The following is a 23804-nucleotide window of genomic DNA, read 5'->3' on the forward strand; positions in this document are numbered from 1 at the left end:
AGGGAAAAAAGAATCAGGACTCAGAAGACAAGGAGAGATGCTCAGAAAGAAGGCACGTAGAGGGCTTCCCTGGTGGCGCAGTGTTTGAGAGACTGCCTGCTGATGCAGGGGACGCAGGTTCGTGCCCCGGTCCGGGAAGATCCCACATGCCGCGGAGCGGCTGGGCCCGTGAGCCATGGCCGCTGAGCCTGTGCTCCGCAATGGGACAGGCCACAACAGTGAGAGGCCCACGTACCGCAAAAAAAAAAAAAGAAGGCACATAGAGTAGCTCTCTGGCATTGAATGCCAATCCTGTTCCTACTCGTCATTTGCATGCTGCATACTCACAGAAGCCTCAGTCATGTTTTCCCCATTTAAATGATGAAGGAACCAAGGCCCAGAGAGGGAGAGTAAGTCACTGAAAATTAGACAGCTGGTAAGAAGCAGGCAGGGACTTCAATCTGCATGCCTGGTCCCAAAGCCTCTGTTCTTAACTACCATACTGTGCTGAGACCCACAGGGCTAAGACCGGCTCTCTCTGCCTAGGAGGTTACCAGTGGGATCCCCAAAGAGTGGGGAGCACTCTTAAACATTAAAAGAAATTTTTTAATGTTTGCTAATTTGGAAGCTGCTTTCAGTGACCATCAGGCTGGCATTTAGTAAAATTAAGACCCATTAGGGAGGATTTATAAAAACAAAATTCCAACAACCAAATCCATTAGCACTAGTTACAAATCCTTAACTGATAACAGACCACTGCCCAGTGAAAACCGACAGGGTGGGAGACATATACATTACATATACATATACGTATATGCAGTGTTCTATTATAATTGTATATTCGTAAACAGTGTACACATATCCTAAAGGTTCTTTATGTGGTTGTTAAAGACTTCATCCTGAAATAATTGACTCCCGTCCAGATAATCAAAGAATGAATGTTTCTACTGAAAAACAGACCTTTCCACATGATGTGGAAAAAAACATTCTGTGTGGCGCAGTGGTTAGAATCATGAGCTGTGGAGTGAGACAGCCTGCGGTCACCCTGGCAAATCACTTAACCTTGCTCTTCCTTCATCTCGAAAGTAGGCGTAATAATACTTGCCTTATAAAGTTCCAGTACATAGTAAGTACTGTATAAATGTGGACTAGTATAGCACATTACAAATGTTATCTTTCAGGAGTTATTCTGATCTGTAGCAGGTACTAGTAATTAGGGAGCTGGCTACGTATTACCTGGTTGGCAGACAAGGCACAGCTCACTCCAAGTTGTTATACTCTATTACTAGAAAACAAATTATCTATTTCTAACCATAATCTGTTCTGTCAGAATTATTTTTATTATATTACTAAAATTTTACATATAGTATTATACATGTATATACAATATTAAGTTATATAATTAGTGAAGAAACAAGTATAACCAGTATGAATTTGATTCATGACTCTCAGGGGTAAGAAATCTCACATCTTAACTGCTACTTGGTATAGAAGAAACTCTGGAGTGAGAGTTCCTGGGTGGTTCACATCCTGGCTGTGTGATCTTAGACAAGTCACTTAGCCTGTCTATGCCTCAGTTTCCTCATTTGAAAAAAAAAAAGTTAATCATCGTACCTATGTCACAGGATTATTGTGAGGATTAAATTAATCACTTAAAAATGTCTGGTGCATCATAAATGTTGGCTCTTATCATTTTTAAATTTTTCTAAATCATGTCAGATCTAACCCAGTGTCTCCTACACCCAGGTTGCCAGGAAATCCTGCCTCAGTCAGTCTAGGGCATCCTCCTCTGTGTCTTATCACAGTCCTGAAGACTCACCTGTATACCCAAAGAGGGCTCTTAGCCTGTGCCCTTCTCTTTGCAGACACCTGATACCCCTAAGACGCACTGATCACCTCCATCTGTCCACAAGCTGTGGCTCCATCTTATTCATTCAACAGATTGTTTTTTGAGCACTGTATCCCAGATACTATAGCAGGTGCTGGGAATATAATAATAAAAACAAAACAGACAAGAATCCCTGCCCTCATGGAGCTGCCAGTGAAGCAAGATCTCTTGGTCAGACTGATGCCGGGACCCTCTCCTGAACTTCCATTTAAAAAGCCTCTTGGGGGCTTCCCTGGTGGCGCAGCGGTTGAGGGTCCGCCTGCTGATGCAGGGGACACAGGTTCGTGCCCCGGTCCGGGAAGATCCCACATGCCGCGAAGCGGCTAGGCCCATGAGCCATGGCCGCTGGGCCTGCACGTCCAGAGCCTGTGCTCCGCAACGGGAGAGGCCACAACAGTGAGAGACCCGCGCACCGCAAAAAAAAAAAAAAGCCTCTTGGCCACTGTCAATACTAGCACTCTGAAATTACCCCTGTTGGGGGTCCTTCTACCTCCAGGGCAGACAGTTCAAGTAGAACCTGATGCCTACACCCCACAGAGAACTCCCAAAGCCCACTCCCCTCTCCTAGTCTCAGGAAGTATCTCTCCACCACCAGGTACCCTCCTCCCCTCTAGCCCTTCCCCTTCACTGGGCCTTGATCCGAAAATAAGGCCAGCATATGGTCTTCAAAGCCATCCCTAAAGCCCCCAGAAACTGTGAATTTCCCCCTGAGCTAGGACCACTTGGCTCACTAGAGCCCTCCTGGCCACCTCCTCTGGAGGTAGAAGGCAAAACGCCACTCATTCTCCCATGATGAGCCTTCAGCCAAGAAAACAAGACAGGCTCGATTCTCCCAGGCAGGTTATATAGACACCCAGTGATACAGAGGGGGTCAAGGGAGAAGGCATTTATGATTCAGCAGGCGGTAGGCTATGCCTGGACTACAGAGCTGTCAGAGGGAAGGAAGACACAGAACAGACTCGCAGATCTGACAATCAGAAGAAATTTTGAGAAATCCATTGCAGCAGGGTTCAGGAGCCAGGCTTCAGATGGTCTGGGAGCCATAGGGAAGGTCAGGAACACAGGTGAGAGCACAGCTGTGATTGGGAGAGAGGCTTCTTCCTCAGAGAACGGAGAGGAGCAGAGGCTGAGCATCAAGGCAGAGAAGAGGTGAGGACGGAGGAGAGATTGCCTGTCCAACACTCAGTGACCTGAGGATGAGAGTGCAAGAATGATGGTGGATTCTGTAACCTCCCCTCCCCCATCTCCCCAAGAACAAGGAAGAGACATTATCTGGCTAGGAAGGATGGATTTCTGCTAAGAACTGAGCCTCCTACAGCTGGACAAGAGGCCAGACCAATAGTGCCCACTATGCTTAGACAAACATCACATTTCTTCCCACGTCTATCAGACTTTGGATAATCTAGCTCTTGCCTACTTCACATCCTGCCACTCTCCTCTTTGTTCATTTTGATCCAGCCCACCGGCAGCCTCATTCTTCCTGAAACACACCAAAGCCTTCCTTGACCACCCTGACCAAACAGAGGTCTTCCCTCTGCTTACCACTCTGTCCCTTCCTGTCCCTTTACCCAGGTCACCTGGCTTCCATTCTAGATTCTCAGACCTTAGGGTAGTGTCTTTGCTATACATTTGACATTACAGTGACTAGAAGCTATCCAAATTTGGTATGGAAAAAATGTAAAAAGTATTCTGCATAGCTCCAGGTGGCTTTGTAAATTAAATTAAACCCACAACTGGCCCAGGAACTTTCCCCATTATTGATCATTTAAAGAGGTTGCAAAATGAATCCTGGACATTGCAATAAATTATCATTGTCTATTAGGCAGGTTCCATGAATCAGGTGGCCCTGGAGCCTTTCGAGACTGTCTGACGATGTAATTTAAATGACGTTGTTCTGCTCTTTGGTAAATGAGTGGACAGCAGGGGCGTAAGTGGGGGCAAATGTGTGTGCACATACAATCTACACTATGGGCATCTGGCCCATATATCTAAAAATGAAAGTCTATTACAACTCTCTCTAGCTCCCCAGGTACCTGCTTTTCCAAGTCATATTTAGTTTCCATCTTAGCATGAGGCAAGACCCCTTCAGAGGCTCCCATTTCCCATCACTCCCCAATGATCCATTCACCCTGAGATACCTACACCTCTCCTGACACACCAGGCTCCAAGGCATCACTAATAATAACAACAACCATAAGTGCTTAATCTGTCCCCTTCACCATGTGAAGTGTTTTGAATGCATTCATTCCATGTAAACCATCAGTACTGCCATCCCCATTTACAGATGAAACAGATTCAGCTCAGAGGCAGAGGTGAGATTTAAATCAAGATCTATCTAATTCCCGAGCCCAAACTCTTTGCAACTGCTTCTCTTCATCATGCCCTTCCTGACTCTCTCAGTGGCCTGGTTATAGCCTTCATGGCTCAGCTCGAGAATCTTTCCTCCAGGAAGCCTTTTCTCACTATCCCTCCATATCCCCTCTTGGGCTGCTATATCATGGCATGCACGGCTAACCCCTGTTATGGCACTGATTGAGCTACACTGAATTTGCCTGCTTACCTGTCTGTTTCCCTAAGCAGACTTTGAGGGTCATGACAGCAATACTGAGAGACATTATTTGCAAACTTTGTGTTCCTGCTATCTGGCTCCGTAGGTATTTTCCGGATGGATGGATGGATGGATGGATGAACATAAATTTATGTATACATAGATGTAACCTTAAATATATCATGATAACTTATGAGACTCAGTTTCCACTTCTAAAGAATATGAACATGCTTAAAGAGAGATTTTATTTGCCAGAGGTTGATAAAAACCAGCATTCAGAGTACGACCAAAATTAACTCAACCTATCAAGAAATTTTATATATATATATATATATATATATATATATATATATATCACTAGCCACTGAATGACAAAGGAGACGACTGTCTCTTCAAATACCAAACACATTGTCAAGGGGACCTTTGCATTGCTTGCTGAATATTCATACCCCTCATCTGACATCTAAGAACACAGAGCCAGCGGTCACCTGCCTGACCAGAATGTGCCTTCACCAGAAATAAACGCTGCATGTTTCCCAGAGTTTGGGATGTGATGGATTTCCACATTTCCGAGAGAAGTGAAAGGACCAACTGAGGATGTTCAGGCTGGAAGCCTTGGGTGACAGCAGGCACCAAGAGAAAAGAAACCAACATTTACTAATTATCTAGCTAAGGTATGTGCCTGGCTTTCTGTCTACGTACCAATGTCCTTTAAAATATCAGAGGACAGAAAGAAGCAGTATGACATATGGGATTAGGAGACACCCTTTAAAAGTTCTCTGTGTGCTCTAGATGGGAACAATTACGTTGGTTGTTGGGGAGGGGTGCTCATAACAGACACACCCTATTGTCTGCACAGGGTCTGGAGCCACATGGAAGAGCACTTGAACACTGTCTACACGGGACTTAACTTTGTTGGTCAGGTCGGTGCCAGAAGGTGGAAGAACAGGAAATAAGGTTAATTTTTAAGGAAGGTCTGAGAGAAAAATTCCTAGAAGAGAGGAGAAGTCTGGCCAAGACCTGAGTGTGAGGGATAAGCAGGGGTTCTGGGCTCAGCAGACGGTGGTCCTCAGAGCATCCCTGGCCTCCCCACAAGCCAAGACGAGCTGTGTGTAGGGAGCTAAGAGTACTGGCTCAGGATTAACACCTCTCTCCATGCAGCTTTCGGGAGGCTAACTCATAGCCAAATGGAGGTAAAACGAAATATGACAAGTGATCCTCCACTTAGGATCTCAGAAGCAGAATCAGGGAGGCCCGAACCCTGAGAAGGAGAAACTGCGGGACAATGGAAGGTGTTACTTCACCCTAGGCATCACTTCCAGGGACTCTGTTGGGGTGCTGCCCTCTAGAAAAGATGAGTGTGAGAGGAGACAGACATTTCTAGGGTAAACAGATGGAGATCCGGAGACAGGCATGATGGAGAGCAAGTGGTCATCTCTGCCAAGGAAGCAGATGTCCCATCTGCCAAGGAGACATTCAAAGTCCTGAGGAATTCAGCACTCACCACCAGGTGGGAGCCCACCGGCCCAGAGGCAGAACTACAGGAGAAAGTCAGCCCCTGAGAGCAGAGAGCAGAAGGACAGACACACTCTTCAGAGGCATGGACCAGCCAGGAGGCTTCAATGCAAACAGAACAGGAGATCAGAGAGCTGATGGTGGGGCAGCCAGAGCAGGGCTACAGAGGCCCAGGAACAGCTGTGCCTGTGCACTGGACCAGCCACCGAGGAACAGTTCAGAAAACATTTAGTGACGGATAAAGTGACTTGTGTAGGATACTGGAATCAAGCAGAAATATATAGGAAGAGGCAATCATAAAAAAAATCCCTGCCATCTAGCTTGAAAGGGCTACGAACCATCAAGATCTGGGAATTAACAAGCTTCCCAAAGGTAGAGGCGTTGACCATCTTGCTCACTGCTGTGTCCTCTGTGTCTGAAAATGCTTGGTGCACAGTATCAACTGGCACTTACTGTCTGGTGGATGGATGCAAGCACGCCTACCAATGGGGCTAGGTTTGTGCTCACCGGCTGCCAATATCTGGAACCCGTGGGTCACAAACATGCTACTTCTAATTCTCGAACCAATGGTTATGCCATTATTTCAGCGGTTCTCATTATCATCAAAATACTGGTAATACTAACGTTCTTTAAGTGTTGAGAATTCATAAATTTAAAAGAGTGACACAAAAATCCTAAGCATGTGTCAAATTTAAAACTATATAGAAATAAAAGCATCAAGTAAAACGAAAACATGGGCAAAATACATATCACACATACATCAACGATATATTTGTAAGAGAGAAGTTAATTTTAAGTGTTATTTTTAAATAATTACGTAGGAGTAAAACGTAACGTGTGATTTTTAAAAAGTAAAGTGTGCTGAGTTATACACACATTACTCTGCAAGAGAAACCTGGAAATTCGGGAAAATCGTAATAGAAAGTTACAGGTAAACTCAAGACAGTTCCCTCTGATTCTTTCATCTGCAACTGATCTAATATTTCATTCCATAATGGGAGAAAATCTTCTGGAGAAATGTATGACTACTTCACCCTACCACTTAGCACTAGCTCCATCAACCTAGGACTACAATTTTTTATTGGCTGGAAGCTGTGTTTATAGTTCAAGAAAGCATTTCTGGTCTTTGTCTTCTTTTGTTTAATTAAGGATATAAATGTTGATTTCCTGTATCAATATCGATACCTTTGGATGTATGTTCTCCTAGTTGATGAAGTCTTTGAACTTGAGTTAGAATTATTCTTGCAGGAAAACTTTGCTGTTATTGATAATCAAATTTCTTTCTCTACTTAAGAATCATAGGAAATATATAGATGAATACTCTGTAAGTGACATACTTTTGAAGGACTAAAAATTTTAATGCGTGACATAACTCTTTGGACAGGGCTTAAGATAAAAATGATTTACATTTCTGACTTTTATTACAGAAATAAAATATTGTATTGACAACAACAACAAAACAGTATTGTGGCACTTGAGAACTGAACCATAAACCAAAAACTGAAAGTGCATTTTCTGAACCCCTGAAACTTCCTTTGAGTTAGTCATGCTTATGGTCATTTTATAAATGGAGAAACTGAGGCCTGAAAACTTAAGCTACTCTGTCCCTTAATAGTCAGTGGTAAAGCCAAGACTGGCAGCCAGGTGGGCTGACTCCAGACCCTGTGCATGTTCTACGACCTTGCACCTAAGGGACAAGAGTTACGGATCCAACTTGGGAATATTATCAAGTTCTCAGGCTCAAAGAATTATCTGAAACTACAGCTCTTCCTAGTAAAATGTCAGCATCAGGTGGGATTTGGCAAGAGGCCGGAGATCCTAAAAAGATCCTTTAGCAAAGCGGGTTTTTGGCCGGAGTCTGTATGTTTCAAGGCTGTAAATCAGGGCTTAGGTGACGTCCACATTAACCTGGTTCCTAGCAAAGTGCTGACCAGGCAGTTAGGCCACGGCTGAATCAGTTGTTGCCACTCTTGTCTGTATGCAGGAGACAGAGCCCAGGATTTCATCTTTAGCATGATGACTCGCTCCTTTTAGGAAGATGAGGTTGTCGAGGAAGCTGGCTTCAAGCCTTTCCCCTTGCGTATTCCTGATTTTTATCTCTACTGGGCCTTGGCTGGCCCACAGGCAGAAGCACAGAGAGATCAGAGGTCTAGCAACAACTTGAATCAGGAGGTCCCCTGGCCTCTGTAAGCTTGGAGAAATCACTGTGGTTCCTCATGATTTGGTGTTTAAAATCTGCCTTGTGGAAATACAGGATAATAGTTCAAAACATTGTCTTTGGCTTCAAGTCCATACCCTGTTATATCACCTTCGTGTTTATAGGCAAGTTACTTAATTTCTCTGTGTCTCATGCTCCCATATTTAAAATAGGGATATAACAATATCTATCTCAAGGAATTGACATGAGGGTTAAATAACAGTGATTGTTAAGCAAACAGCCTGACACAGAATAGATAATCAATAAACATTAGCTACTCTTTATAATGATAATAGTTATTACTATTTTTATTACATATTTTCCAGATTGATGTCAGTTTGGTAATGCCATACATAGAAATTAAACAACCCTCATTCAATCCAAAAGAGAATCCTCGAACCCTATTTCAGCCTCCCATTTCAATCTTCTCCTGCACAAGAAGACAAGAGCCTGGTTTAGTTTTCATCATCTCTCCCTGTCTGCTCTCTACTAAAGACGTGAAGACAGTTAAATGTTCATCAGACCCTGAGAGTAAGAGAGGATGTGTTATATTTAGAAATCATTCTGGGAATATGAGTCACAGAGAAAATGATGGAGCAGATCTTAGAGGCTTCGGAAGAGTACAATTTATCACTCAAAATATATTTACTGAGTACCTACTATGTGCAAAACATAAGGCTGCACACTCCTGGGGACAGAAAGACAGTTGGTTCCCTCAAAGAGCTTAAAAATAGCAGAAGAGATCAGATGTAAACACAATAATACAGCTATTCACAGCTTGACCCATGACCATGACTGTCAAGTGAGTTGGCTGTACAACAAGACCCAGTAGAGTCCAAGGTATCTCAGGGGGCTGAAGGACTCTTGGTAGGACTTGAAAGTAAAGAGAAACTTGGATGTTGAAGACTGATTAGGAACTGAACCAGAGAGAAACAAGATGGACCTTCCTTGAAACAGGCATGAGGGCTACTACACAGGCCATGTTTAGGAACAGCATGTAGAGCAGTTTGGGTGAAAGGGAGGGATCGGGAACGTGAGTAGTTAAAGATAATCCAAGAAGGTTTGCTAGAAGCTGCTTCCATTTCTCCTTTAGTTTCAGGCTAGGGCACAGCCCTAAGTGGGGTCGAGAGAGTCACTGCCCAGGAATGGAGAGTGGCCTCTTTGTGACACTGTGAAAGAGCAGAGGCAGTCATCTGGAGCCAGCTGGAAGCTCACTCTGCGTCCACACACAGTGTGACTCTGGCCATGACAACACAGCCAGACTGGAAACCAAGTCACTTCATCAGCACCCTCAGGGCTCAGTGCTGTGGGAGGACTCCCGGGAGCACTAGAAAATCGCACAGTCAGCATTCGCCTCCAGGAGGGCCAGCCAAGGCCCGCTGCCACTGTGTCTGCACTCGGGAAGTGGCTCGCTCAGAGCTCTGGGAGAAGCCCAGAACCATTTGTTTGGGTCACTGCACCCCAAAGACAAGCACAGGCTGCTTCATGAGAAAATCATTCTTTCCCTGGCAAGAGAGATGCAGCTGAGTCACAGATACAGTCCTCAGAACCTACCAATTTGGGGCATTTGTGTAAGTAATCCCTATTGATCCGGAAAATTCAAGCTTTGACTAATTTGAGGTCAAGGAATTTTCCACGTCCTGCTGACCCTGGGAAACAGGAACAGAGAGTTATCTTTGGGAACAACAAGCAAACTACTCAACTGAAAAGACGATATCAAATCTCTGTCTCTGTGGGTGTGAAGAGTCTTCAGAAGTGCCCATCTCCTCTTGCTGCCCTGTAGACTTCCAGAATGGCTCAATCAGCAGCTACCTGGCAGGACCCTCCGCTATGTAAATAACCAAGAACACACCAGGGTTGGCTGGGCTAGCAGATACACAAGTGGAAGAGAAAGTAGGGGAAGCTGGAATCGAGCGAAAGCCATCTGTGCAGGCATCCAAATGGAATCTCCCAGCCAAGAGGGGAGTGTTTAAAACACACTCAGTTAGCAAATGGGGGATTCTGAAGACAGCGCTGCAGAACAGGTGAGGAGAGGGAGGCAGGTGTAGAGGCAAGGCACGTGAAACACAGCAGCAGAACTCCCCAAGAGTTGAGCTCCAATCCCTGCCTGCCTCCCTGGCTCCACTCTTGGGCACCTCCTGCAGATGATGGTATGAATTTTTTCCTGGTAAGATCTTTGAACTCCTAGCTCAGTTACCTCTGGAAATGAAGAAGTTGTTGTTGTTGCTGCTGTTGTCGTCATTTTCCAATCTCCTGGCACTTCTGCAGTGAGAACAACTTCAGTGGAGACATGAATTCAGTCATCTATCTGCTCATGATGTCTCCTGGAGAGCAAGCAAACCTTCAGCCTCTTGTACCCATGTGTGTCTTCCAGATGTGGTCACATGGCCACAAGTGCTGGACTCTGCCACACCACAGGGACCATGTTTGGAAGGCCACTCTCGTCCTCTAGATGGCACCAGGTTTGCAGTCTGAACTCGGAGAATTTCTTGCTGCACCATTCACGCGTTCAGATGACACTGCCTGAGTACCCCCCACGCATTGAGCACCACCCTAAGGACCATAAGAGCCCTCCAGAGGGGTTTTCTCTCCAGTAGAGGGTTACACAGGCATTATAACTATGATTAATGAGAGAGACTACAAATGACTTGAGAGGAGAGAAAGAAAGATTCTCACCTGAATGGGCAGGGTAAACTTTCACGGAAGAGACAGTTATTGAGCTGGACAAAACTTGGCTGTGGGGGGATGAGAAGGAAAGCACTCCAGGTTGCAGCGATACCTTGACCAGAGGCTCAGAGATGGTCAAGCTTGGGAAGGCTCTGAGAACAGCTTTGCTGGAGTTTGGCCAGAGACTAGGGATGGGGAGGAAATGAGCAGAAGCTGGAACAGCAGCTGGAAGTCAGGTTTTAAACTCTATCTCTTACTCTCCCATCCTTTGCTCTGTTCTTCTGTTTCCTTCCTTTCCCTCCCTTTCACTTGCTTCCTTTCTCCCCAACCAAAATGCCCTCCATCTAACCCTAACCCTCCATCCTCCCATCCAACCCAAACAGTGCAAATGGAGTGGATGTGGGATTATCATAAAACATCTACTGCTCTGGAGAAGGAAGTCAGAGATCAACTGTCCTCCCCAAGAGGACACAGCCCACTGCCACAGGGTGAAAGGAGACACCCAAAACTCTGGCTGGGGGTATGAGCATCTCTGCAGCACATGTGAAATCTGTAGGCTCACAGAGAGGCCCTCCTGCTTGGCAGATAGACTATGCCAGAGACCTGACCCAGAAAAGACGCAGGCAACGTCAGTTGAGAGAGGCAGTATAAGGAAGTGGTTAAGAAATGTCCACTTTGGATCTGACAGTCACAGTGCCATCAGCTCTATAATGGGCATAATGGATTAAATGAGACAACGTTCATAATGTGCTCAAGCAAAGGGCCTGACCCATATGAGTGCTCAGTAAGCGTTTGCTTTTACTGTTTTATTTATGGCAAAGAACTAAGACCGGGAAGGGCTAGAGTCCAAACCAACCAAATCAAGAGAATTTCAGAGGGAGCTTACACATGAAAAGACCTCAGGCTTTGGAATCAGACAGACCTCAGCTGGAACCCTGACTACACCATTCTCTAGCTGTGGGACTTAAATTGACCCAGCCTCAGTTTCCTCAACTGCAAGACGGGGTTGATAATACATCCTCATTTGTATATGAGGATGTAGATAATACATCCATTTTGGGGAGGGTTATTGTGAAGATTACAGATAACATAACCAAAGTTCCTTCATGTACTAGGTCCTAAATTATTAACAGTAAAAACACTCAAGCTGTGATTTTAAAACATTTTACTTTGTCTAGTGCCCGTGCTTAGAGGCTACTTGAAAGAGGTATGAATTGTGGGGCTACCCACCCAAAGCTCCAAGCCCCACACCTTTTCCTTCTCATTCTCCACCACCACTCACCCAGAACTATCCTGGATTATACTCTTGTAGTGGCCTCTCAGGAGGTGCATGGCTAAATAAATAGGTTCAGTAGGCATGGTGGCAATGTTGGTTCCATACTAGAATGCTCTATTGATTGAAAACTTAATAAAACAATGGCAACTTCTGCTTCCTTTTTTACTGTAATTAAGCATACTAAGTTCTTCAGGAATGTTTAACTCTAAAATCACGTGGTCACTCAACCCTCTGCTGATGGATAAACTCAGCAAAGGGAAGAGCAAAGAGAACTATTTTAAGCCCTGGAGGGAGAGCAGAAGTGGTAGTAGGAACAGCAGCAGCAGTAACACCAACGTCCACCTTAAAGTGTAAGTACCAGGCCACGTACTGAGCACCCAACACGTTTTCCTCTCTCGTAGATCACGAAGCTAGGAGAAGTGAGGTGGCTTGCCCAGGGTCACACAGCTAGAAAATGTCGTATCTGGGATCTGAACCAGGATGGTCCAGCCTCAGAGCCTGTGCATGTAACCACTCCGCTAACTGCCTGCACAGAGAAGAAGAGTCTGAAGGTTAAGTTATCAGTGTAGACAAAGCAACCAGCTGTGCCAAGGATGTGGGGCTCTCAATCGTAGGTCTCACAAGAGGGAGGGACCCAGGAGAAAGCACACTGATGGGATGAGCATTTGGTGCTCGTTCATTCATGGAAGGCTTACTCCGTAAACTGGTGGGTGTTACTGCTCAGCCCTATTCCATGCACAGACTCACAGAGCTGAGAGCTCCCTGTGGACAAGGACTGCAACTTCTCTGTATTTCCAGTGCTGGGCACAGTGCCTGGTAAGGGGCAGCAGTGAGGAAAAATATGTTGAATGAATGAATGAATGGACAAACCAACAAACTGAACTAGTCAACAACTGACATTTCCATTCCTCTTCTTCCCTCGTCAACTTCCATGACTTGAGAGCTTTGCCAAGACAAAATGGGAGGGAAGAACATTAGCACCATTGAACCAAATCCCGTGAGATGCAGCAGACAGGAAGTGGCACCACAGAACTATACTAATTCAGTCTGACTGTCCACACTAAGAACAGCCACTTGACAGCTGGTACAGTATCTGTCTCTTTTTGCCTATGTAGACAGTTTCCAGAGGGGGGAAAAAAAGATTTCTAGACGGAAAGGCTAGTGATGAGCTAAGTGGAAAATCCTGACCACAGTCACACTGGACATCAGCCTTTGATGGTTTATCTGTATAAAATAAGTCATTTTCTCTATAAGCATTGGATTTCATACATTTCTCTCCAGCTAATTTATTCTTCGGCTTATCAGATCAAGCACTGCCACATCACATTATTCTGTAAATGAGGCCCAGTGTCAGAGAAAAAAAAATCTGTGTTTAAGGATTATGGAAATCATGCAGCCTCAAAGCCTCAGCTCAGATGTAGCCCTCTTCCCCTCCCCACTAAACGGGAAATGCAGGATTTAACAGCTTTTAAGGTGGAGAAGTACTTCTGCAGGTTCAGGAACCTGCACTGCGCCTCACTGATGGAGGGCTCCAGAGTGGAGGGGGAGCATCAACATGGAGCTGAGTAGACTGGACAGTGACCCTGACTGCCCTAGCAGAGACCAGCCCATTTTTACCTAATTGCCTGGATAAAGCGCTTTCATTGGAGGATACGGAGGGAGGTACTGGATAGATAGGGAGTGGCCTCACGCACCTGTCAGGCTACATGAACCTTTCCAAAGGCAACAACACTTCAAGAAAATCTGCCAAAACAACGTGGAGGTCAGAATAAAGATAAGGAGGGTGGAGTAGAACCTCAGGGAGTGAGGAGGAGGACAGAGAAACAAGAGCAAGAGGGAAAGGAAAAAACAGGAAAGGAGAGTCACGGGCTTATTTTTATTTATCAAATACTAACACAGCGCTTACTATTTGTCAGGTACTGTCCTAAGCACTTTACAAATCCTTACTCACTCAATCTTCATTATTAGCCTCATTTTACAGAAAAAGGAAGTTAAGCATGGAAAGAGTCAACGATCGAAGGGCATATGGCCAGGGTGTGGCAGGGCCCGGACTTGAACCCAAGCAACCATGTACCAGTCCACACGCTTAAACACCCCCCATCAGGAAAGTCTTAGCCCTGTTGTAATATGAATATACGGCCCAAGGGTGTTAATATTCCATGAAACAGCCCTAAAAATACTCAATAGTTACTTAAGGAATGTTGATAGCTCTTCAACAACTATCTATTCTTAAAATATCAGATATTTCCTTATAAATGAATATAAAGCAGGGAAAAGAGTGAAGGGGATAATTTTCCTTCAGGCTGTAGAAGAAAAATAGTAGCCCATGGACCAACTGAAAGCAAAGAAAGAGCCAAGATTTGGCCAATATGCCCAAAAGTTCCCATATGCCAGCATTATATTCTCACTGTCACCAGGGTCTGGGAGGAATAGGAAGTTTAGGTGAGATATTAACAGAAAACCAGCTTTGGGTACAAATGTTGTTATACTAAACATGAAGGCTGGTCAAACATGCCACCAGAATAACTGGCTTGAGATGGACTCAAGAACCGGCAGCCACATGAATTCTAGGCCCTCCTGACCCTCAGGTCCTGTTTTCCAGTCTCCTTCTCCATTATAGGGAATTCTGTCTCAGAGCTCCCTCCTATCCCTCTTTGCAATTTAACTTCTTAGCTCCCCGCCCCAACCCAGTCCTCTGGAACAGTCCGTCCCAGCTGTGGGTCTGGTCTGACATGTATTCTCTTGATAGGCTGCTCTGCTCCATGTAAGCCTACCTTAACAGTCTCAGCTCCAGGCCATTACTACCTACTAGGAAGAGTGTGAATCATGTCGATGGGAAAGCTGAGGTGGTCAAACCAGTTCTTCCCTTGAAGAACTTTCATAAATGCGTACCATGCTCTCAGTCCAGAATGGTTTAGGGGCAGGAATGGCCTGGGCAATCCTCTTGTTAGGATCCAGATCATTCCATCCTATTGTGAGCCAGATGCCAAAGAAATCTGGCCCAAGACAACACTGATTTTCTGAGTTCCCACTCTGTTCTACCTAGCTGTGGGCTTTCCTTCCTCTGTTCCTCTCTGACCCTACTTTTAAAAACCCTCCCCCTGCTCCTGCCTTTGTTCCCTGACTGAGTGCCCTTCTGGTTAGGGTGTTCTTTGCGTCTTGATGGTGTGCCTCGTGCTACTCTCATCTTCCTTGGGTCAGGAATGATGTTTCTTTGTGCTTCAAAAGCACAGTGGAGAAAAATCCTCTGATACACATTGAACTGTGCGTCACGAAGTTATCTTCGAAGTCCTGCTACCAATACAGAAAAGTGCCCACATAAAGATAAATAACAATCTGGGCTTCAGCTATCAGCTGCCGTCAGCTTACTGGGAGTATTATAAAGTCTGTCTACAAATAAATAGCATGTTTGGAGCTAGGTTGCTTTATTATGGAGGAAGAAAGGCCACTGTGGAAATTAACAAAGGTATAATCAGAGGACAGAGTCTCAAGAGAGACCCCCCTGTTTTAGTCGGGACCACTGTCCTCTGAGGCAGGTAAGGGCGAGTGGGAACTGTTCCCACTGTGTTCCCTCTCAGAATTCTTCCCCTCCTGCTCTGCTGCCCAATTTGTTGTGCTGATTTGTCTGCAGGAGGCAGCAGAAGCAGCATGGATGGGCTTCTCCCCAGATAAAGAAAAAGAGGCCAAAGGCAGGGGTCAGGACAGGAGGCTTTCCAGAGCAGCTACAGAGCAGGGAGCCACAGGGTGAGCCAAGTGGTCTTCCGCTACTTCATGAGACTGTGTGTTTCTCCAGAGCAGGACCATTTCAGCACCGAGGGAAGGCTAACTGTTGAAAAACAAAACCGACTGCCCCCCTCTCCAGGCCTGCAAGTTGACCTGCAACGGGACGACTTGCTGTGATCAGGCTCTGAGAATTACTGAAACATGTGCATGACGTTCTGTTGTTTGCTCCACTTTGTTGTGAGCCAGAAAGGGCACAGGAAAGCATATGATGGCCTGAGGGTTCCTACCCGGGTCGAGGAGAATCTGTTACTCTTGTTCTTGAAGGGAAAAGCCACAATGGTTGACATGAATCCAATAATGCTACCGCAAAAAAGCCTCATTTGCAGCTAATGATTGAGTAACAGTATCACCAGGGGCTGCTGCAGGGCCAAATAAAGCTTTGATAGCGTCCTCGCAAACCATTTGGTTGCTACTGTGAGTTCCCAGAAACTGGAAACAAGAAGATGTTGCCATCTGCGTCGAGAATTTTTTAAATAGCTCTATTTATATTGTTCTTATAATGAAAAGGGAATGTTTCGCATTTCCCAGAAATTGCTGCATATATCCTCTTAATACCCAATGAGGCAAATGGGATGAAAATTGGGACATTATGATCCAGGGTAATCTACTGAAAATGCAGTCTCTTTGAAGAATGCCCAGTCTATCTGCTCTAGTCCATGCGCCCCAGCTCCTGTGGCATATGGCTATCCTGACAGGGCCAAAGAGCAGGCTGCCTAAAGCAAATAATGGCTTCCCTTTGTCACAGGGAGGAAATAAGCTAACGAGCAAAATGTTCTCAAGTGTAAATTTTATTCCCATAAATGTTACTTACGTATTGCCTGTTACCAGTTTCTACTGGCCAAGACTCAGAATCAACTAAAAACAAATGGCCAAGTAGCACCAAATATTTGCAGAAAAAGGATGCTTGGTTACAGAAGCTCAAGTCAACCTGCTGAATCTATCAGAAAAAGGAAGATGCTGTATATGAATCTAGGGGTGTCTCGTGGACCATGTGTGCAGAGTGGAGCTGGACCTCAGAGAGGGTAGGACACTATAGAACCTCTTTCTATACAACTTCATCCTTCTTTCTCTCTTTTTAACTGGCTTGTTTTGCTACTTAGTCTACACAGTGGAAGGTAGCTGCCCAAATCCCTGAAGGTTACATGTTAACTCCTCAGTAAATTAAAAGACTGCCTCTCTCGATCACAGTCTCAAGTAGCCTGGGCATATACCCTGAGAAAACCATAATTCAAAATTATGTGGAGACATGTACCACAATGTTCACTGCAGCACTATTTACAATAGCCAGGACATGGAAGCAACCTAAATGTCCATCAACAGATGAATGGCTAAAGAAGATGTGGCACATATATACAATGGAATATTACTCAGCCATGAAAAGAAACGAAATTGAGTTATTTGTAGTGAGGTAGATGGACCTAGAGTTTGTCATACAGAGTGAAGTAAGAAAGAGAAAAAAACAAATACCGTATGCTAATGCATATATATGGAATCTAAAAAAAAAAATGGTACTGATGAACATAGTGGCAGGGCAGGAACAAAGATACAGACATAGAGAATGGACTTAAGGACACGGGGGGGAGGGGGAAGCTGGGACAAAGTGAGACAGTGGCATGGACATATATACACTACCAAACGTAAAATAGCTAGCTAGTGGGAAGCAGCCGCATAGCACAGGGAGATCAGCTCGGTGCTTTGGGACAACCTAGAGGGGTGGGATAGGGAGGGTGGGACGGAGGCTCACGAGGGAGGGGATATGGGGATATGTGTACGCATATGGCTGATTTACTTTGTTGTACAACAGAAACTAACACAACATTGTGAAGCAATTACACTCCAATAAAGATGTATAAAAATAAATAAATAAAAAGAGGAATAAAACAGAAATAGCCAGCTGAGAAAACCGAATGGACCCAGTTTAAGTCTGGTCCAACATATATCAAGAAGGGTGAGGTCAACAATACAACATGTCCACAAAAGGCCCACCTTGTAACCTGGCATGAGGGCAAGGCAGATCCAAGAGAGGGAGGTGGCAGTGAGAAGCTACTGCATGGGGGATACGATGTGTCAGCGCTCCAGCATGCTACAATAAGCAACAGGGATGCAAGCCAAATACCACTGAAATCCAGTGGGGAAATACTGAGGAGTTTTAACATGTCCTCTGGAAACTCCACGGCAAGAACTTTTTCTTAGACAACAGAGGAAAAGAGAGAGGAACTTTTCTACAATATCTCATTTAACCCTACAAGACAATGTGACAGGCTCTGTTCTGCAGAGGACAACACTGACGCTCAGAGAGGTGAAGTAGCTGGCTCCAGGCCACCTGGCTAGTAAACGGTAGAGCAAAATTCAAACGCATGTCGACTCTAAAATCCCATTCATGCTCCATCCATTCCAATATGCTGACTCCCAGATGAACTCTGCCCGGAGATAAGTCTCCTTGGATTGGAGACAAGCATCTTCACAGCAGCTGACTGTCATTTTCTGTGCCTGAGACTTCTCAAGGCCCTCAGTTTACCAAGCCCTGATGCAGCCAGTCCTATGAGGGCCAGTCCTACGAGGGCTCATAGCACAGAGACCCCCAGCATCCCCAAGTCAGAAGGGCCCAGCAGGTACCTGACCTAGCTGCTCTGGCTCGAACACCCAGGCCACCCTCCCCAGGGGAACATGTCAGCCCCGAGCTCCTCACAGGTCATATACTGTTCAAGTGCTACTGATGCCATTTTCCTGTTTGCATTTTGTTTTTGTTTTTGTTTTGTTTTTACAGTTCGTTGCTCATCCTAACTGTCAACAGCAATTGCTTACCATGTGGTATGAAAATCTCTCAGGCTTACGTCAACAGTCTATCGCTGTGAAATTCCTGGCTGTCTTTGGAGTCTCCCTAGGCCTCCCTTTTCTCGCCATAGCCTATTGGATTGCTCCGTGCAGCAAGGTACAGACTGCTTAAGGTGCATGTCTTTGCGGTTATTTCTTCTCTCTACTTAGCATAACCTAAAGTCCATTTTGTCCAAATATGCAGCTGACCATTTCCCACATTTAAAGAAAATAGCCCTGAGAGACCCAACAAAAGTAGAAAGCCACTTAAGAGGGAAAATGCTAAGATTTGCTTTTTTAAATCATTTTCTTAAAAGACAGAGGAGTGATAAAATGGAAACTTTTATACACACAAGGCATAATCTGATCAATAACAGAATAAAGGGGGAATAAAGGCACTTTTCCTTTTCTAATTATGCAATGTCCTAAACATGGCCTCCAAACCCATAGTAATAATAATTATAATAATGATAATAGGAATAGCCAACATTTATTATTTTCTTTTTGCTAAGCCCTTTTCATGCAACACCTCATTTCACTCTCTCAATTACATTATGATGCACACACTTTCTAAGCAGGCTCAGAAAGGAGAAACAACTAGGAGCTGAGAGTCAAAGGCTTCTCATACTGGGGCACTGCAGACCCATCTCAACATCTTCCTGGTTTCCTGGCTTCCTTGTCTGGGTTCTGGCCCACATGGGCAGCTAAGTAGGTCACTAGAAGGAAAAAAGACAAAGGAAAAAGGAGGAGAGCTGGAAAGGTGCAAAGCTGGGTTCTTTTCTCACAGGAAGGGGGAGTGTCTGGTGCCCACCTGTAATGGAAGGAGTGGAACCTGCAAGAGCCAAGCTGCTGCCCCTCCTTCCTGTTCCACCCTCCCTATAGCCCATCTGACCCAAAGCCACAAAAGGCATCAGCAGTCACTCCAGCTTCAGGCAAGAGCTAGCGCCTATAAAAACAAATCATGTCGAAATTCTGAAATATATTTCGTAGGTTAAGTGGTCATTAAAGTTTCCAAAGCTGCATTTACTTTGTGATATAGTAAAAAAAAAAAAAAAAAGCAATTAAGCTTAGGTAATCAATATTCAGTAGAAGAAATATGACTACAGGGAGATTAGTTCCACAGGGAATTTGATCAGCTAAGGCAGTTAATAAAAGTGTCATCAGTGAATGGATCCTCTTGTCAGCTCCACCAAGACAAAACTCATGCCAGGACGATAGGCCCAAGACTTCAGATCTGCTAACAAGGCCACCTAACCAGGCAGGCAAGGAACTGACTGTCTTAGAGTAGGAGGGGTGTCAGAGAAAGAAATTTGGACTCAAACTCCTTCTTCTGTAGGATAGTGTTAAAAATAAAAGTCCTCATACTGAATATTTGTGGTGTTCAACCTCATATCTATTGAGGATTTTGTTTCTATGGCACTCTACCATGACACAGATTTCTAAATCGGTATTCCCCAAATGATACATATGTAGGGTAAGGCTATTTTTTTCTGTCCTTTATCATGAGCTGGAAAAAGCACAGTGAGTGAAAAAAGACTAACTAGATTGAAAACTGGATTAGCGCTGGTCATTTGTTTTAGGCACTTGTTTTCATAGTAGTACTATCTAGTCTGTACTGCAAGTTAGATCACTGCCTTCATCCAGAGATGGACAGGGACGCTGCCTCCACACTCTCTAAGCCACAAACTAATTCTAGGGCATCCATCATTAAAAAAACAGCCAAACACTGCCAATCCTCACTTTTGCTGTAAAACTAAATGTGACAGCTTTCAGGGAACAGGGACTAAGCAACACCAGCAAATTGGTTTGCCTCTACCTGCCTGGGGAAATATTCAGAAAGAGATGATATGCCAGTTGCTGACTAAATTTTTTAGATTTTCAGTAGGTCTGAGAAGAATCTTGGCCAATATCATGCAGATGTGATGCAAAAAAAAAAGGATGTGTGGACGGGGGAGGAATCCCGGACTTTCTGGGGACCCAGAAAATTCAAGAGACTGATGCCACCATGGAACGTAGGGGTGAGACCTATGGTGTCTTCTGGAATATTCTAGAAGTAATGATTGCAGGAAAGTTTGGCTCCATGGCTGCTGCTTCCTCTCCTCTGTTCAGAGGCTATTCTGACGGGCATTTTGTGTCCCTGGAATGTCCAGTAAGACAAAAAAACAGCTTGTACACTAAGCCCTTGCTTGTGGCCACTGGCAGCTGGCGGCAAGAGAGGGTGGCATTTGATGAGGAAGACTGGAAGTTCAGACTGGGGAGAGATGCTGGAAACTCTCTGGGTGCTCTACTGCAGTCATGGCCTACCTTGTGGGCAACTGGCTACCAGGTCCCAGTTAGGTGCTTACACTTGTGGGCTAAGAGCCCAGTGCCACAGAACACAGAGGTGTGTCAACAAGTAAAAGCAGGTGTCCACCCTGAGGGCTTGAGAATACCGTTCATTTGGAGCTAATTCAGGAGCACTACTCAGTTATCTCACATTCACCTATTTCCCAGAGTAAAAGAATAGTACCCAGGAAGTCTGGGCTTGAGCCAGAGACTGAGTACAGCAAGCCTGGATTTCCCGATATGTTCTCAGCTCATAAGGGCCAAGTAATGACAGAGCTGCTTTAGCCCATGTTTCAGACTCACCAGTTTTGCTCTTCAGGCAGAGGAGGACAAGACCTATGTCTCCCAAAGCTCTACCATCTCTTTTTATACCTAACGCTGTTACCTGACTCAGCGTTAATGATTCCCCAGCTAAGAACTGCTGGTATATATTGGTTGACTTTTCTCCTTTCTTTTGGTTCACTTGGTGGCCTTGTGAAAGGAGGAAGTTTACCCCAAGCATAATTTGCTTCAAAAAATTGAGATAAATATGGAATGTCACACAAAAAAAAAAGAAAAAGGAAATCCCTGAAATGATTTGATCTCATCTGACATTTATCAAAGTTTTACCAGTTAAAAAGATGATTTCAAGCCCAGAAGAAAAATAGGAAAGGTGCATCAATTCCTAACCTCTTTTTTCCTCCCTATGGCTTAAATCAAGTGGGACTGAGCCCAGGTTAACCTTCTACATCACTGCAGGGCCTTATCAGGGTTTTTTCTTATCGTCTGCAATAAATACAATAATTTTTACATATGCATCTTCTGCCGGAAGATAACAACTTGAAGGAGGGAGCAAAGAGAACATTAAATTCCTCAAAGCAGCTCTTATGGGGAATCCCAGGGCCAGCATGAGCGCAGCTGCGTGCAGATTCCTGACATCAGGTGCCTTGCCTAGATGAGAAGATGGAGAGGTGTCTCCAGGTCCTCATCCAGGTAGTCATTGGAAGATGCTACATAGAGCCCACTGATAAAGGACTGGGGAAACTTGGCCATCAATCCCTTAAGAGCTGTGTCTACCTCCGTGTTCTCCACCTTTTTCTGACATTTCTGGGACCCTGCTGGGACACAGAGATCTGGTATCCCTTGCCCTCTCCTCAACCTTTCCTCTCCCCACTCTGCAGTCATTCTCCAACTTACCTCGCCTCTCACCACTACCTCAGCTAGGACACAGTGACAGGAAACAATGCAATGACTATCTAAGGATGTCACCTGTATACACCAAAGTATCCCAGCATCTTGGTTGGGAATTGGGGCTCCAAGATGCCAACACAGTCAGATAAAATATGGAAAAATTCAAAGTATGTATTTGACATCACATAGGTCAATATGAGACATCGTTTGATTCTGGTTTTTTGGGTTTTTTTTTACTGAATTTATGTAAGGTATTTTATTTGTCCTTATATTTAATCTCTACATTCTGAATTTAGTACATCTACCTATGGCTAAAAATAATCTACAGTCCCTATTTTGTAAATAATAAGGTTAAACATTACTAAGAAATGTCATTTATAAGATGTTTGTGGGCCCCCTAGTTTTCAGGTAAACATCTTTTTCAACACTTCTGAAGTTATTCTAGTGCCATATGACAATTTGACAACGCAGGTGAACCCGAACAAGTTCTTTCCAGCACAAATAGGGATTTCCAACGTTCAGACTTGAAACGCAGTCTTTTTTTAAAAAAAGATTAAAATTATCTTTTTAAATTTCAACAGATGGGTTCTATGACATTAGAATGTTACAATAATTACTGGCACCATTAACGTGGATGATTAGCATACTGAAGCCTACTGAAAGAACATTATCAAGCCAACTGATTTATAAATGTTATGTTGAACATAATGATAGTTAGGGAAATTTTACCAGGAGAAAATCCTATAGCTGATCTTTTGCTGAACCAATACTCTACATGCTGGGTGACATTTCACTCTAGGACTCCTGAATGAGGCAGAACATGAACATCAATTAACTAGTCACTGGCTATAACTGAACATTTGCCCTGGAGAAGGAACTGAGATCCAGGAAAGACTCCCCTCTTTGCTCTTGTCTTATCAGTATACCTGGTGAGGGGTTAGAGTTGGTGTTTAGGTGAGGGTGACAGCAGTGACCTGGAAGAGACCCAAGTGAATTCATTTACAGGGGTCAGCAAAGACTGACTGTGCAGCCCCCAATTTAGTCCTCAAAAGTCCAAGTGGCCTTTGGATGGCAAGCCAGGGATAAGAAGATATGACCAATGCCTACTCCCTAAAAGGGCATCTTTTGGATCACTTCAGGCTCACATGGAACAACTGCACAAGTTAATCATGTACTAAGCCACAAAGAAAATCTCAATAGTTTTAGGGTAGTATCACAGAGGCTATGACCTGAACACACGCTGCAATAAAAACAGGATTTTTTAAAGCAAGGGGGGAGAAGTCCTGTATATCTGGAAACTAAATAACCTCTGAGTTAAAAATGAAATCAAATGGGAAATTATAAAAATATTTATAACTGAGTATCAAGGAAAATGCTACATGTCAAAATTTATAGGAACATAGCTAAAGCAGTACCTAGTGGGAAACGCATAGCTTTAAATAAATTTACCAAGATATAAGAAATGTGGAAAATAAGTCATCTAAGCTAAAACTCAAGAAAATAGACAAAAGAGCAACAGAGCATATCCAAAGTGTTTTTTTAAAAAATTCTGAACTCTATTGAAACAGATTTTTTTTCTAGATTCATAAGGCATAAAATTCACATCCACATGGTTGGGGGTAGCTGTGCAGTCAGATTGTAA

The 23804-nt window shown here is 44.3% G+C and overlaps 1 protein-coding gene across 1 annotated transcript in view; it reads left to right on the forward strand.

Moving 5' to 3' along the window:
• TRPC7 (transient receptor potential cation channel subfamily C member 7) overlaps positions 1 to 23804 on the forward strand; it is a 143359-nt gene that overhangs the window by 66707 nt on the left and 52848 nt on the right. Inside the window, exon 4 of the mRNA XM_032628614.1 lies at positions 18621 to 18785. Coding sequence (XP_032484505.1) covers positions 18621 to 18785 — 165 coding nt within the window. The remainder of the gene's footprint in view (positions 1 to 18620; positions 18786 to 23804) is intronic.

Source organism: Phocoena sinus, chromosome 3, assembly GCF_008692025.1.
Source record: "Phocoena sinus isolate mPhoSin1 chromosome 3, mPhoSin1.pri, whole genome shotgun sequence".
NCBI classification, from domain to species: domain Eukaryota; kingdom Metazoa; phylum Chordata; class Mammalia; order Artiodactyla; family Phocoenidae; genus Phocoena; species Phocoena sinus.